We start from the raw sequence: 14,246 nt of genomic DNA, 5'->3' as shown, positions 1-14,246 counted from the left end.
CTTGGGAGGCAGAGTCAGGAGGATCTCTGTGAGTTCGAGGCCAGCCTGGTCTACAAGAGCTAGTTCCAGGACAGGCTCCAAAGCCACAGAGAAACCCTGTCTCGAAAAACCAAAAAAAAAAAAAAAAAAAAAAAAAAAAAAAAACCTTGTTCTTTTAAGATTCTCTGGCCTAATCTCTGCCACTCCTCTTACTGTGTGCTGCCACCTAACATTAGATTTTCCATATCTGTACTTTTCTTGGTGTAGTTGTTTCTACTTGAAATACTTTTTATTCCTATACCCTAACATCTATCACTAATTTGGTTCCTTAAAACTTAACTCAGACCATAACTGCTTATAGGAAATAATAGATTTCAGAATTTCTGTGTTTTTATTATTATAAGGAGCCACCTAAAGGCATGAAAGTAATCTTGTTAGTTTCTGTAACCACCAGCGTTAACAGTTGGGCTAGATCATCACACAATAAACTTTTGGGGTTTTTTTGGATGTTTGTTTGTTGTTTTTAATTTTATTCATTCATTCATTTATTTTATATGCAGCATTCTGCCTCCATGTATGCCCACACGCCAGGAGAGAGCACCAGACCTCGTTACAGATGATTGTGAGCCACCATGTGGTTGCTGGGAATTGAACTCAGGACCTCTGGAAGATCAGCCAGTGCTCTTAACCACTGAGCCATCTCTCTGGCCCCTGTTTGTTTGTTTTTTAGAGACAGGGTTTCTCTGTGTAGCCCCAGATATCCTAAAACTCGCTCTGTAGATCAGGTTGGCCTCAGACTCATAGAGATACGCCTGCCTCTCCCTCTTGAGTACTAGGACTAAAGGTGTGCGTCATCACTGCCTAGCATACTTTCAGTTTTTATTGACTCACATAATTGAGATGAAAAAGAGGTCTTTAGGAATGAGAGGTAAGAAGGGACGATTTAAGTATGTGTGAAGCAACATCCATATGCTCAAATAATGAATTTGAATAAAAAGTGCAAATGGAGAAAAGCCATACATGGCTTCTGTTACTTCTTAAGATATAATAGCATAAATTTATTTTATTTTATTTTTGGTTTTTCGAGACAGGGTTTTTCTGTGTTACAATCCTGGCTGTTTTGGAACTTGCTCTGTAGATCAGACTGGCCTCGAACTCACAAAGATCCACCTGCCTTTGCCTCCCAAGTGCTGAGATTAATGACATGTGCCACCACTGCCTGGCCTAGATTACAGGTTGAATCTTGCTTAGAGAATTGTTAGGGAATACCTTCAATGACTGGAGAAAATAAACATCCTCAGGAGTCAACAAAATAGATAAAGAAGCTAATTAGAAGGATACTGGGAAGTGAGATACCTAGGGAGGAAACATGTGTATAAAAGAGGTAAGAATCATGGCATCAACCATTTACAGAGCAGTTAGGGGGTATAAAAGTTTCCAAAGACAGAGGTACAACTTCCTGGGTAAGGGCACTTGCCACCAAACCTGCTGACCTAAGGTACCCATGTGTTGATACACAGACACACACACACACACACACTTCAGCAATTAAATTTTATCTAGTCACCTCACCTTTGGAAATTGTAGTATAATGGAGCTTTTAAAAAATTAGCCTATAGTCAAAAATAATTCTCAATTCTTATACTTAAAAATGTGTATGTTCAGCTAAGTCAGATGGCCTCAGGACTGGTATTTGTTCACTAAGAAGTAGCAAGCAGGTTGGAGAGATGGCTCAGAGGTTAAGAGCCTTGACTCATTTTTCAGAGGTCCTGAGTTCAATTCCCAACAACCATATGGTGGCTCACGACCATCTATAATGAGACCTGGTGCCCTTTTCTGGCCTGTAGGGGTAACACTATAATAAATGAGCGAGTGAGTGAGCGAGTGAGCGAGCAGTTGAGCAGTGGTGGTCCACACTTTAACCTCAGCACACAAGAGGCAGAGGCAGGTGGATCTTGGTGAGTTCGAAGCCAGTCTGGTCTACAGAGCAAGTTCCAGGACAGCCAAAGCTGCACAGAAAAACCCTGTCTTACAAAAACTAAACCAAGAAAAAAAAATTGCAAGCAAGATATCATAATTACATATTTTTTACTTTGTAAATTTATATTAGAACTGTTTTATTGCTGGATGATGGTAGTGTATGCCTTTACTCCCAGGTAGAGGCAGGCAGGTCTACAGAGTAAGTTCCAGGACAGGCTCTAAAGCTACAGAGAAACCCTGTCTCAAAAAACAAACAAAAGACCTGTTTTGTTACTACCTTTCCAAATAGCCCTAGCTATGAAACTTTTTTCTTAAATTTTTACATGAAATCAGATAAGACGGATCTTCTCTGAAATTGTGATGGGCACTTGAAGCCTTTCCTAAGTGTTGTGTCCAATATTCAGACTTCTTAATGATCGCTTCTAAGCAAGCAGTGACTCCTGGACTTTTCCACTGCAAATTCTAGGCTTACATAAAACAGAATTCAAGAATCATGGCATAAATGGTGATGGTCAACCATCCATACTGAAAGTGATATTTATACCCCAATTTTTTTTTTGACATTTTCATTCTGTTCTTCAGCCACCAGAACACTACAACAGGATGGCTCTGCCTGGAAAGTAAACCATGCTAGTGCCCCAGTTTAGAGAGCAATAGTCATCCTCCTTTGTCGTGGGAAGCTGGACTCTGACATCTGTAGTCTTTCCCAACACTGATTATTCTCTGTTCATTGTGTAGTGTCATCCTACCTACTCAGTAGTCCCTGCTGTGAGAGCGCTCTCCCTCCCTCCCTCTCTCTCTCCCTCTCTCTTTCAGATTTATAGTATGCCACACGTGACAGGCATCGCATTAGAATGCAGGGCTACTTTAAACAAGTAAGATACAGCCTGCTGTTAGGGAAATAGAAGGTGCTCCAGAGTCCAATGGGTACAGTAACAAAAGTCAGCAAAAAGCTTTAATAGAGTCATATGAAAGTAGGAGCTAGCTAAGGCCAGGGTAAGGGCTTGTCAGAAAAATAATGAATTTTTGTTAAATGCTAGCTTCTCTTGAGCTAACACTCAAACTGAAGTTTTTTCTTTCCGTGCAGACAGAGGCACCGAGAAAGGTCTGACTGTAGAGGGCCCTTAAGAAGCTTAGTGTAACTGGAACTTAGCATGCAAATGGGGCTGGTAAGAGAAGGCATAAGACAAAGACTGTGTTTGCCATGCTGAGCATTTGGACTTTGTCTTGAAGGTGATGGAGGCAGTTGGTGGATTTTAAAGTAGAGTCGTTCATGGCAGATTGATGTGTTAGAAAGCTGACGGTAATAGAACAGATTAGAGTGAAATGGGCCTGGATTTGAAGCAGTGTCTCGGTGATGGCCTTGTGCAATAAGTTAAACAAAACTCTCTCAGAATAGTAAAGTTGGATGCTGGCCACATTTAGACCTATATAGCCTTAGCTACCCAAGAGGCTTAGGAGAGAATCAAGAGTTCAAAGCCAGCCCCGGAAATGTAACAAGTCCCCTCCTAAAACATTTAGCCATTTTACTTAACATTATTTCTGGACTTCACAGTGACCCTGCAGGGTAACAGTTATTACCATAAAGATATAGAGCAGTATAAAGATTAGGAAGTTTAATTTTCTTGCTCCAGTGCCATCACCATCTCTGGTAGCATAGCATTCAAACTCAGGTCTGTCTCATTGTAAAGCTTACAAGGTTCTCTCTCTCTCTCTCTCTCTCTCTCTCTCTCTCTCTCTCTCTCTCTCTCTCTTTCTTTTGTTTGTTGTTTTTTGTTTTTCGAGACAGGGTTTCTCTGTAGCTTTTGGTGCCTGTCCCCGGAACGAGCTCTTGTAGACTAGAGCTGGCCTCGAACTCCCAGAGATCCACCTGGCTCTGCCTTCCAAGTGCTGGGATTAAAGGTGTGCGCCACCACTGCTCGGCACAAGGTTCTTTCTCTTGTGCCAGAATGCCCGTTACATAAGCTAGGCATTGACCAGAAACTCAGGCATACATCGTCTATTAATCATGAGTATTTGTTGAACAGCATTCATTCATTCACTAGGTATATGTGAACAACTACTCTCCCCACCAGCTCCAGGAAGCCAGGGAGTAAACAGGGAACATGAGAGAAGCCTGCCCTTGCAGAGCTTATATTCCAATGGAAATAATAATGTAAACAAAAGATATCACAAAGAAAAGGCAGGGCTTGGAGAGGTAGCTTTTGCCTGTGGGTTCCATCCCCATACGGGGATATGAGAAGTACACAGAATAAAACAGGAAAAGGTGAAAGTGGCTAAGAAAGGGTTCAGAGACAGAGTGCTTGCCTGCTGTATTTTCAATCCCTTAACCTGCACACAAGATGAAGAGACATTTTCTGTTCATTCAAGCAGTGTGAGCTATCCTGGCTATTGTCTAATATTCTTCAAATCAGGAATATGAATGTCTTTCTCTTGTTTCCCAGTAATATAGCTACAATTGAAGTAGTTAGGATAGAATATGAGAATGAATGTTAGGACAAACTCAGTAAATTAGGCCACAGAAAGAGAGTGGGAACTTGGGTCTGTAGCTCAGCTGGCAAAATGTGTGCCTCGCATGAGCAGAATCTTAGCTTCAGTCCTTAGCACCACATAACTCATACGCTGGTAGTCCCAGCATTTGAAAGGTGGAAGGCATCAGAAGCTCTAGGCCACCTTTGTTGGGGGGCAGTTGTGATTGGAGGGGTCTTTAAAATGATGGTTCTGTTTAAACTCACCATCTCTCTAGAAGGAAGTGTACTGATGGTTTCTTTTCCTTTAAGCCATACTTTCACGTAGGACTTTAGGGTTTGGGGTGAGTTTGTACTCAGATGGTGGTCCGAAGTGTATGTAAGAAGATGATAACTGTTTGGCACTTCTTTACTGTGTCTGCAGGTTGTAAAAGCTAACATGAACAAACTACGGCAGAGTTTTAGGAGAAAGAAAGATGTTTATGTCCCGGAGGCCAGTCGTCCACATCAGTGGCAGACAGATGAAGAAGGAGTCCGAACTGGAAAGTGTAGCTTCCCAGTTAAGGTAAAAACAAATGTCTGTGATTCTTTGTGGGGGGGGAAAGCGTCTCTGTGACAGCCCATAGGATGTGAACTCCTATGAATCAGGGCAATTGAAAGAGTCTTCCAAAAATTAAATTCTCCAGATTCTGCTACAGTGATAGAATTATATGAGAAAATATATTGCAGTTAGTGATTTTTCTTTTTAAATTTAAATTATTTAAATGTTTCTGGCTGGGTAGCAATAGTGCATACTTTTAATTACAGTACTCACATGTTGTAATATGAGTGGCGGGGCTGCGTCCCCAGCACCCCAGCCGCCTGCTAGCTTATGCCCCAAAATAATTACACGGACATTATATTCTTTTAAACACTGCTTGGCCCATTATATCTAGCCTCTTCTCGGCTAATTCTCGTACCTGGACTAGCCCATTTCTAATAATCTTTGTAGCACCACAAGGTGCGCTTACCGGGAAGATTCTAGCCTACATCCATCCTGGGTCAGAGCTTCATCGCGTGTCTCAGAGAGCAGAGCTATCACGTCTGCCCGGGAGAGTGGAGCATGGCATCTCTGAGCTCACTTCCTCTTCCTCCCAGCATTCTCTTCTGTCTACTCCACCCACCTAAGGGCTGGCCTATCAAATGGGCCAAGGCAGTTTCTTTATTAACCAATGACCTTCCTCCATCACTCACAAGGCAGAGGCATGCAGATCTCTGAGTTTGAGATCAGCCTGGTCTACAGAGTAAGTTCCAAGACAGCTAGGACTACATGGAAAAACCCTGTTTTGAAAAAGAAAAAAAAAATTAATTAATAATTTTTGCTATATAAATCTAGAATTAGTACAAATAAGGACACTAATGTGTAGGTTGGGGAATGCTGAGAACTGAACCTAGGGTGCTGCATATGCTAGGCAAGTACTCTAATACTGAGCTACATCCCTAGCCCTCTTATTTGGACAGTCTCACTAAGTTGTCCAGGCTGCCGTTGAGTTTACCCTGTAGCTCTGGTAGGGCTGGAATTTGTGGTTCTCCTGCCTCAGCCTCCCAAGTAAATGAGATTACCTAGAAACCTGCACTATCATTTGTGGCCAGATAAGATCACTTCTAATGAAAATAGAAGTCCTGAAACATCAGTTTTCAGTTAGCAAGAATTAAATTATTTTCAGTGAGATATATTTAACAGCTAAAGAGACAAGGGAAGTAGTTAAAACACTACTTAAAAAAGAAAAGAAAATCAAAAGAAGCAAAAGCTTCATTTTCCCCCACTCCTGGTAAGGGCTCCTCCCCACTCCCATTGAGGGCTAAATGTTTTTGCTTCTTTCTCCCAGTAATAATGTTGTAATTTCTTTAGCTAATGTAATTTTTCTATCCAGTTTCAATTTATTCACTTTTTCCATGACTTAGCCTTGCATTCCTCTGTCTTCATTTGTGAACTTTTTCACCCAGCATTTGCCATTAGATTACTTTTAGTTCTACTCTTGATTTCCTGTACTTATAATTTCTTTTTCCATTATACTTTCTTGTTCCATTACTGCTACAGGATTTATCTTGCTATTTCATCATAAAAAATGAAACCACTTTCTTTCACTTTGAAATTTATATCAGCTGTTTTAATTTTATTTTCTTTACATATTAATAGGTCACTAATGTTTACTCTCCTATAGATATTAATTAAATCTATGGCTTGCGTTTATTCTAAAGTTATTTGAGTGTTGTAAAATGGTACCTGGTGGCGAGGACCAAACCGCGGAGTTGATGGAATACGCCATGCAGGCAGAGTTTAAGTGAGGAATTTTACTGGGAGAAGGAAGGGACAGAGGGGAGGAGGCGAGAAAAAGAGAGAGGGACAAAAAGAGAGAAAAGAGGCGGAACAAGTCCTGCCTGCCCCTTCAGAGGAACATCAGGAGAGAGGGAGCAAGAGTGGGTTACCTTGTCTCTTAAAGGGACCTTTGCACCTGCTTACACACTAGGGCCCTAGGCTGGCCAAGGTACTGCCTGGGTACATCCTGTCAGATGACAGGGCAAGCCAGCAGAATGCCTGAGTCCTAACAGTGAGCCTATAAGTTTAAGGAATTTACCACAATTTCTTCTCTTTGGAACCATTGGTTCATTGGTATGTTTGACAGATAATTGTTGAATGTCTGCTGCCTGCTACCTAGAACAAGTAGTGTTCTAGATACTGGGTATTCAATGAACAGCACAGACAAAATTCCTGCACATTGTTTTCATGGTAGTGTATATTGGAGAGTGAACAAACTTAAAATATATGATATACTGGAAAGGAATTGTGTATTGAAGAGAATGAATGAGGGTAGATACAGTTTAAAATATGGTTAGGAAGTCCTCATTGCAGGGGCAGGGAGGATGCCACTTGAGAAAACTCCCAAAGAAATTGAGAAAATAAGTATTGCAGGTATCTAAGGAAACAAAGTTAGAGGGAGCAGTAAGTAGAATGGCTCTTCAGCAAGAGATGCCTGGCATAGTAAGAGGCACAGAGAAAGTCATTGTGTGAACCAGAGGAGAAGGTAGCCATGAAGGTGGGTAGGTAAAAAGTAGATTGTGTAGTTTAGTACTTGCAAATAATCATTCCTACTGGCCACATTCTTTGATACAAATACAATACTCTATAAATTCTGAATTAGTTTATAAATTTCCATACTTGTACTTAATTATGTGTATAAAGAAGAAATAAATGTTGGTAAAATTTTATCTAGCATGTATAGTCTTCCCTTGATTGACATGGCAGTTACATTTGTCAACAGTTACTACATGTATGTTTACTTAAAATGGAATTAGAATCTAATTAAAGGTCAGGTGGTGGTTGCACACACCTTTAATCCCAGCACTGGGGAGGCAGAGGCAGGAGGATCTCTGTGAGTTTGAAGCCAGTCTGGTCTACAGAGCAAGTTCCAGGATGGTAAAGGCTGTTACACAAAGAAATCCCGTCTCGAAAAACACAAAACGAAACAAAAAATAAACAACAACACACAAACAAAAATAATCTAATAAAAGATAACCCTGAGTAAACTTTTTCTGTATTATAAAGTGTCTGATAGTAGGTGTGTTAGCTGTTCCTTCTTGGGCCCTTGTCTACGATCTAGAAGTAATTTTTCCCAGTTCTTGTTCCTGCCAGTACCCTCATTACAGCCCCTAACCACTACACTGAAAAGCTGTTTGCCTAGAGCTTTTGGGGAGTGGGAGTTGGGATACAGAGTCAGTCTTGCAGCACAGCTCAGGCTAGCCTCAAATCCATAATCCTGCCCCACTCTCCTGAATGTGTTATTACCAGCACACCCAACACGATTTTAAGGATTTTGACTTTTATTTAGACAAAATAAGAAACTATTAAAGATTGTTGAGCATAGAAGTTGCATCATGGGACTTCCACTCTTGAAGGCTCGCTTTGGCTCCTGTGCTGACAGTTGACTCTAGAATTAGAATATTAAAAGCAGGAGCAGTTACGAGGCCACTGCAGAAGCTCATGTGAAGTAGACAACTTAGTCATGTCAGGGTGATAACTAGGGTTGTCAGGGATTGAAAAAAGGGGTCAGTTTGGGGAAATAGTTTAAAGACATTCACCTTAACCACTCAGCTATGACTAAGACGTGTGTATGTTTTATAGGAAAAGCTGATAGCATTTATTGATGGGTTAGATTTGTGATGTATCACAAAGAGGAAAAAGAAAGGATGGTTGGCCGGTTGTGGTGGCACATGCCGGTAGGATTTGCTGAAGGAGGCAGAGGCAAGAGGATCAAGAGTTGGAGGCCAGCCTGGGCTACACATTTGGGGCTGGAGAGATGGCTCTGGTTAAGAGCACTGACTGCTCTTCCCGAGGACCCAGGTTCAATTCCCAGCATCCACATGGCAGCTCACAACTGTCTGAAAATCCAGTTCCAGGGGATCTGACACCTTCATACCAATGCACATAAAATAAAAGCTAAATAAACCATAAAAAATTTAAAAAAAGAAAGGATGGTTGAAGATTTTTATTTTGAGACAGTGTCTCAGCCCGTCCATGCTGGCCTTGGATCTACTATGTAGCTGAGGATGACCTCCAACTCCTAATCTTCCTGTCTCTGTCTCAGAAGTGCTGTGGTTACAAGTGTGCTTCCCACACAATTAAGATTGCTAATCTGAGTGGTTAAAAGATTAGGTTTAGCATATATTCTTTTGGAGGAGATTGCTAATAGGATTGCATTTGTGAATGGGAGAATATAAACTCAGTTGGTAAAGTGGGATCTCTTTAAATTTTCATTTTTTTTTTTCGGAAATACAGATGGCTCCTCCTGCTTTGTGTTTTTTGTTTTTTAAAGACAGTCTTTCACACTACATCCCTGGCTGACTGTACAAAAACTTAGAGCTAGCCAGGCGGTGGTGGCGCACACCTTTAATCCTAGCACTTGGGAGGCAGAGGCAGGTGGATCTCTGTGAGTTCGAGGCTAGCCTGGTCTACAGAGTGAGTTCCAGGACAGGCTCCAAAGCTACAGAGAAACCCTGTCTCGAAAAACAAAAACAAAGAATGACCCCTGTGGATAAGCACAGAGTCAAGTGATAGCAATTAGAGAGAACTTGTGAAGGTATCTACCCCCAGGTCATGAACAGCCCCCTGCACCCACCCCATTTAGTGGCACCGCTGGATGGCAGAGACTGTACTGTGAAAATGCCAATCCTGAAGGACCTGGCCACTGTGGCCTTCTGCAATACACAGTCCACTCAGGAAATTCACAAGAAGGTGTTGAATGAGGCTGTGGGTGTCATGATGTACCACACTACCCTCATCAGGGAAAACCTGAAGAAGTTCAAGGCTCTGAGAGTGATCATGTGAATTGGCAATGCATCAAATCACAAAGAATAAATAGAACTTTTCTTCTTCAGTCCCTTGGGTAGAGCAGGTCCTGAGCAACTTGCTCTAGAATGTTGCATCAAGAGCCCCTAATATTAATTTAAAAAAAAAAAGCTGAGCAGAAATCCTCATCAAGACTAGTCCCTTTGGTCTACAGGAACGGGTTGCTTCCTTTGCTAGTAGGAAGATTAGTTAAGACAAGAAGGGGAGGACATTGTGTGTCTATGTAGACAAATACATGCACAGGATTGAAGAAGTAAAAGCTTCTGTACAGAAGTTCTCTCAATTCTGAGCAGGCAAGGCTGTTTGTAAGTTCATTGAAACCTTTCAATAATACAAAAACAAAACAAGAAGAACAAAAAGAAAAAAGTTAGTTTCACAAACTATTTGTAGTCAAATATTTTTCTCATTTTCAGATCCTCAGTTTTTGGGGTTTTTTTTGTTTGTTTGTTGTTGTTGTTGTTGTTTTTGAGTGGAAAGTCTTGAGCAAGAAGGGTTCAAGAAGAATAATGTATTTCCTTATGTCTCAGGAAACACTTTCTATGGTAACTTGTCAGATTGTCTGTGAACAGACCCACTTTCTTTTCCTCACATGATGTTTTATACGAGAACACTTCAGATGTGCTATCGATGTGACTGATTTTAACAAATCCTCTTAGATTTGTACCTGCTAGTTACATATTCTATTCATAGTCTCTTGTGAATCGTTACCTTTTTGTTTTTAAAGATGGCCTATTTTGAGCCTTTATATAGGTACAGTTCTGGTTTTGTGACAAAAGAAAAACTTTAAAGTTGTTCCAAACAGAAAAATAATGCCTATCAGGAGTATGTTTTGTTTTAGTGTGAGTTGCTGTTACTGTATTTTTTATTGTAAAGGTGGACATTTAGCGTTCAGTGCAGTTTTCAATAAAAAAATTTTTTAAAAATGTCTCTTATAATGTTTTTGCCATATTTTAATAAAGTAATCCTGGCCAGGCATGGTTGGCCCAAACTTATGATTTCAGCACATTCAAGTTAGAGAGAGGCAAGAGGGTTAGAAATTGAAGGTCATCCTTGGTGATAGCCTGGACTGAGATCCTGCCTCATAAAATCAATAAAAACCAAACAGATAAGCAAACAAAAGTGAGGCATCCCTCGGGCAGGGCTCTGTCGACCTCTGATCCACTTCCATTCTCAGGGTGTACTTTCCAGGTGGGTGTTGGGCAGAACCCATGTCTCTTGCAGTTTCTGAATTCCAGTCTCCATTTCCTTAGGAAGGGAAAATGCCAAGAACTCATTTTTTTTTAAAAAAAAAAAAAACAAAACAAGCTCTTTTGAATTGTTTTATCAAATTTAGCTTTTATCTATCCCTTGCCTCCCACAAACACACACAATACTTCACTTGTAGTGTGGACTATTGAAAAGTTTATTATCCTTTGGGGATATATCAGCATTGATGATCATTGCCTGGGTTTATTAATTCATTAAGAGGTACAAAAAGGGTGACTGGCTGACTAGTGACTTAAGGCACTTGCCACCAAGCCTGAGTTTGATCTCCAGGACCTACATGGTATAAGGAAAGAACTGACTCTTCAAGTTGTCCTCTGACTATAGAAGTCATATATACTTGAATATATGTTCTTGCACCGTGTACATACACACCACCACACACACACAAGTGTACTTTTAAAAAGAAAAGAGGATAGTCACTAAACTGATCACAGGAGAAGGCCCGTTCAGACGTCCTCTCTACTAGTGCTAGGAGTCTAACTGGGGTTATCCTTGTGGGTTCCTGATAATTTCTCTAGCCCATAATGGCTCCTTCTGGCAAGATATCTCTTTCCTTGCTCTCCCCTTCTGTCCCTCCCCCAACTCAGTCTTCTTGATCCTTCATGTTCCCATCCTCCATCCCCTCCCTTTTACCCCCTTCCCAGTTTACCCAGGAGATCTTAACTATTTTCCCTTCCTGAGGCAGTCCCTCTATGTGTGTACGTCTTAGGGTCTCTCCTTTTACCTAGCTTCTCTGGAGTTTGTGGGTTGTAGCCTGGTTATTCTTTGCTTTATATCTAATATCCATTTATGAGTGAGTGCATACTGTGTTTGTCTTTCTAGATCTGTGTTACCTCATTCAGGATGGTTTTTTTTCTAGTTCCATCCATTTGCCTGCAAATTTCAAGATGTTATTGTTTTTTACTGCTAAATAATATTTCATTGTGTAAATGTACCACATTTTCTTTATCCATTCTTTGGTTGATAGACATCTAGGTTGTTGCCAGGTTAATCAGATCAGTGACTACCCTAATTGTCACCTTAGCACCTGCATCCAGTAACTGATGGAAGCAGATGCAGTGACCCACAGCCAAGCAGTGGGCTGAGCTCCTGGAGTTTAGCTGAAGAGAGGGAGGAGGGATCATATGTACAAGAGGGGGTGTCAAGAACATGGTGGGGAAAACCACAGAAACAGCTGACCCAAGCTAGTGGGAGCTCACGAACTATGGATTGACACCTGGGGAACCTGCACGGGTGAAAGTTATGTGGCCTGATCTGTGAGGGGAGGCCCCGGCAGTGGCACCAGGACTTATTCCAGGTGCATAAACTGGGTTTTTGGAGCCCATTCCCTATGGTGGGATGCTTTGCTCAGCCTTGATACAGGGAGAGGGGCTTGGTCTTGCCTCAATTTGGTATGCCAGACTTTGTTGACTCCCCAAGGAAGGCCTTTCCCTGTCTGAGGAGTGGATGAAGGATAGGAGGAGGTAGGTAGGAAGAGGGAGAAGGGAAGGATGGGAGAACTGGGGTTGGTATGTAAAATGAAAACTAAATTTTTTTTAATTAAATAACTGAAAAAAAAAAGGGCTGGGTAGTGGTGGTGCACACCTTTAATCCCAGTACTCAGGAGGCATAGGCAGGTGGATCTCTGAATTTGAAGCCAGAGTTCGGAGTTCTAGGTGAGGCCAACCTAGTCTATAGACAGTTCCAGGGCAATAAGTTGTTTCTTTACGAAGAGAAACCCGCCTCAAAAAATGACATCAACAAAAAAAGAGCTGCAAAATGTTACTCTTTCAATTCTCCTCTCCCTTATTCATTTACAGTCTATGTATTGTCTATTAACTTATCTGTATCTTGTCTTCATTAGCAGTAGTCCTATAGTTTAATTAGGAACAGTAAGGCAAGCCAATAGTGAGGGAAATGCTGAGCTTAAATCCTCCCTGAGCCATAAGTCGGGTTACCAAAATGGGTGACTGCTCTGTCTGGTTGGCTACTTTGCTTTGAAGAATAGCATTAAGTAAGTGCATGTAAGAGCAGTAAACTATGAGGCGTTTTTTCAACAGGAGTTACACATTATTTTATTTAACAGAGAGTGTTAGGTAGTTGGAAAAGACCTAGGAAGCCAAAGACCCGAGTTCTGTTCTTGGCGCTATCAGTTTACTAGTTAATACAACTTTGACTCTACTCCTTTAACTTTATTGACACTTTGTAAATGGAAACATTTGGATATTGTAAATTCTTTCCGGTACTGAACCGGCCACAGTTAACGTGTCATGACTTACTCAGGTGGAATTATACTCCAAATTTTAAAGCTGGGAATATTTTAATTTGATTTATTACTATACTTGGGTTAAAGACATGAAATGTTGATTCTGTTTCTTATATATTTACATACTGTATTTGCTGTATAAGTAATATAATCTATATATGCATGATGAAATTCTTCATAGTTTGTTGCAAATGAGTGATCATTATTTTACTTTTTCTTTTTTTTTTTAACTTTATTTAATTTTATGTATGAGTGCTTTCTGCATGTACACCTGCATGCCAGAAGAGGGCATCAGATCCCGTTGTAGATGGTTGTGAGCCACCATGTGGGTGCTGGGAATTGAACTCAGGACCTCTAGAAGAGCAGCCGGGGCTCTGAACCTCTGAGCCACCTCTCCATCCCTATTTTACTTTTTCTACTCTTGGGAAGTACTCTCTGTGTGGTCTCTCACATCAGCCTCCATATTTCTCATGGAGAACATTACCAAAGTGGGGGCATGGGTTCTAATTTTTAATTTTTTTCAAAAAGGGGAAAAATGATTTAATTCGTGAAGAATGTAATTCCACATAGTAATTTTTCTAGTGCACATTTTTATGAATAAAAGTCCCTTACTCAGAGAGTCTGGAAAAGACATAAACAAAAGAAGTTCCAGTGTCAAATATTTTAGCCATTAAAGCATAAGTCAGCTGCAGTTTTTCAGGGAGATAGTGTCTCAGAGAAGAAAAGAGGCCTTTGAAATGACGTTTACTTCAATGGACACGTTCTTCTCACAGTCTCCTGAGACTCAGGACTGATTTCCATTTTCACGTTTCTAAACAGATAACATCACTGAGAGTCAACAGAAATATGATACGGTTTTTGCTTTCTATCAAGTTTTCTTTCTTTGTTATTGTTGACACGAATAGTCACATGTGGCCATTTG

At 40.8% G+C, this 14,246-nt stretch overlaps 1 protein-coding gene across 11 annotated transcripts in view; it reads left to right on the top strand.

The window, feature by feature from the left end:
* Numb (NUMB endocytic adaptor protein) overlaps window positions 1-14,246 on the top strand; it is a 122,643-nt gene that overhangs the window by 67,165 nt on the left and 41,232 nt on the right. For all 11 annotated transcript variants that reach the window (XM_050164536.1, XM_050164534.1, XM_050164538.1 and 8 more), the window contains one exon: window positions 4,852-4,992. In XM_050164536.1, coding sequence (XP_050020493.1) covers window positions 4,867-4,992 — 126 coding nt within the window. In that variant the 5' untranslated portion in view covers window positions 4,852-4,866. The remainder of the gene's footprint in view (window positions 1-4,851; window positions 4,993-14,246) is intronic.

This window comes from Alexandromys fortis, unplaced genomic scaffold (genome assembly GCF_014885135.2).
Source record: "Alexandromys fortis isolate MF-2015 unplaced genomic scaffold, M_Fortis_MF-2015_v1.1 scaffold_159, whole genome shotgun sequence".
In the NCBI taxonomy this organism is placed as follows: Eukaryota; Metazoa; Chordata; class Mammalia; order Rodentia; family Cricetidae; genus Alexandromys; species Alexandromys fortis.
Note: the sequence above shows the minus strand (reverse complement) of the source record. Positions and strands in the feature narration are given on the sequence as shown.